Source organism: Salvelinus sp. IW2-2015, unplaced genomic scaffold, assembly GCF_002910315.2.
Source record: "Salvelinus sp. IW2-2015 unplaced genomic scaffold, ASM291031v2 Un_scaffold4200, whole genome shotgun sequence".
Classification (NCBI taxonomy): Eukaryota; Metazoa; Chordata; class Actinopteri; order Salmoniformes; family Salmonidae; genus Salvelinus; species Salvelinus sp. IW2-2015.
The window spans coordinates 29,668-31,139 of NW_019945471.1; the positions used below are offsets into that span (position 1 = coordinate 29,668).

General features: G+C 43.1%; 1 protein-coding gene across 1 annotated transcript in view; it reads right to left on the reverse strand.

Annotated features, from left to right (window-relative positions):
- Positions 1 to 5: 5 nt before the first annotated feature.
- The window catches only part of LOC139026250 (mitogen-activated protein kinase kinase kinase 9-like), a gene marked incomplete at its 3' end in the record, with an annotated part of 22,736 nt that continues 21,269 nt past the window's right edge, over positions 6 to 1,472 (reverse strand). Inside the window, exon 3 of the mRNA XM_070441533.1 lies at positions 6 to 134. Coding sequence (XP_070297634.1) covers positions 6 to 134 — 129 coding nt within the window. The remainder of the gene's footprint in view (positions 135 to 1,472) is intronic.

The following is a 1,472-nucleotide window of genomic DNA, read 5'->3' on the forward strand; positions in this document are numbered from 1 at the left end:
ATGGCACGGGCGATCTGCACGGCCCAGTCTACCAGGGTGCATGGTGGGATACGTTTCCCTGACAGGGCTCGGTTCAGTGGTCCTCCCCGGGCAAATTCCATCACCAGGCACAACGTCGGCTCCTGGAGACACACCTGTTAAACAAAGAAGAATGGAAATGAACCAGGAATCAGTACAGGACATAGTATCAATAGAAGCTGACATGATCGATTGTACACATCTAAGACATACAGGAACGCTGATTATTAGGCTTCAGAAAAATACATGTTTATTATTCTGATTATTGTGACAGGTGTGTCTTCATCAACACAGGTGTATGTCTTCATCAACCCAGGTGTGTCTTCATCAACACAGGTATGTGTCTTCATCAACCCAGGTGTATGTCTTCATCAACACAGGTGTGTCTTCATCAACACAGGTGTATGTCTTCATCAACACAGGTGTGTGTCTTCATCAACCCAGGTGTGTCTTCATCAACACAGGTGTGTCTTCATCAACACAGGTGTGTCTTCATCAACACAGGTGTGTGTCTTCATCAACCCAGGTGTATGTCTTCATCAACCCAGGTGTATGTCTTCATCAACACAGGTGTAGGTCTTCATCAACACAGGTGTGTCTTCATCAGCACAGGTGTATGTCTTCATCAACCCAGGTGTACAGTGCCTTGCAAAAGTATTCACCCCTTGGTGTTTTTCCTATTTTGTTGTGTTACAACCTGTCATTTAAATAGATTTTTATTTGGATTTCATGTAATGGACATACACAAAATAGTCCAAATTGGTGAAGGGAAATTCAAAAAATAACTTGTTTCAAAAAAAAATTAACGGAAAAGGGGTGCGTGCATATGTATTCACCCCCTTTGCTATGAAGCCCCTACATAAGATCTGGTGCAATCAATTACCTTCGGAAGTCACAATATTTAGTAAAATAAAGTCCACCTGTGTGCAATCTAAGTGTCACATGATCTCAGTATATATACACCTGTTCTGAAAGGCCCCAGAGTCTGCAACACCACTAAGCAAGCGGCACCATGAAGACCAAGGAGCTCTCCAAACAGGTCAGGGACAAAGTTGTGGAGAAGTACAGATCAGGGTTTGGTTATTAAAAAATATCAGAAACTTTTAACATCCCACAGAGCACCATTAAATCAAAGAGACCAAGATACACTGAAGGAGCTGCAAAGCTCCAACAGCGGAGATTGAGTATCTGTCACATAGGACCACTTTAAGCCGTACACTCCACAGAGCTGGCTTTTACGGAAGTGATGGCCAGTTCAAAAGCGCCACATGTGCTCTAAAAAAAAAAATAAGCAAAACACGTTTGGCTGTTCGCCAAAAAGCATGTGGGAGACTCCCCCAAAACATATTTGCGAAGAAGTACTCTGTTCAGCATAGACTAAACATGTAGGCTTTTTGCCATCAACGAGAAACTCTATGGTTCTGGCCAACAAACCCAACAAGTCTCATCACCCG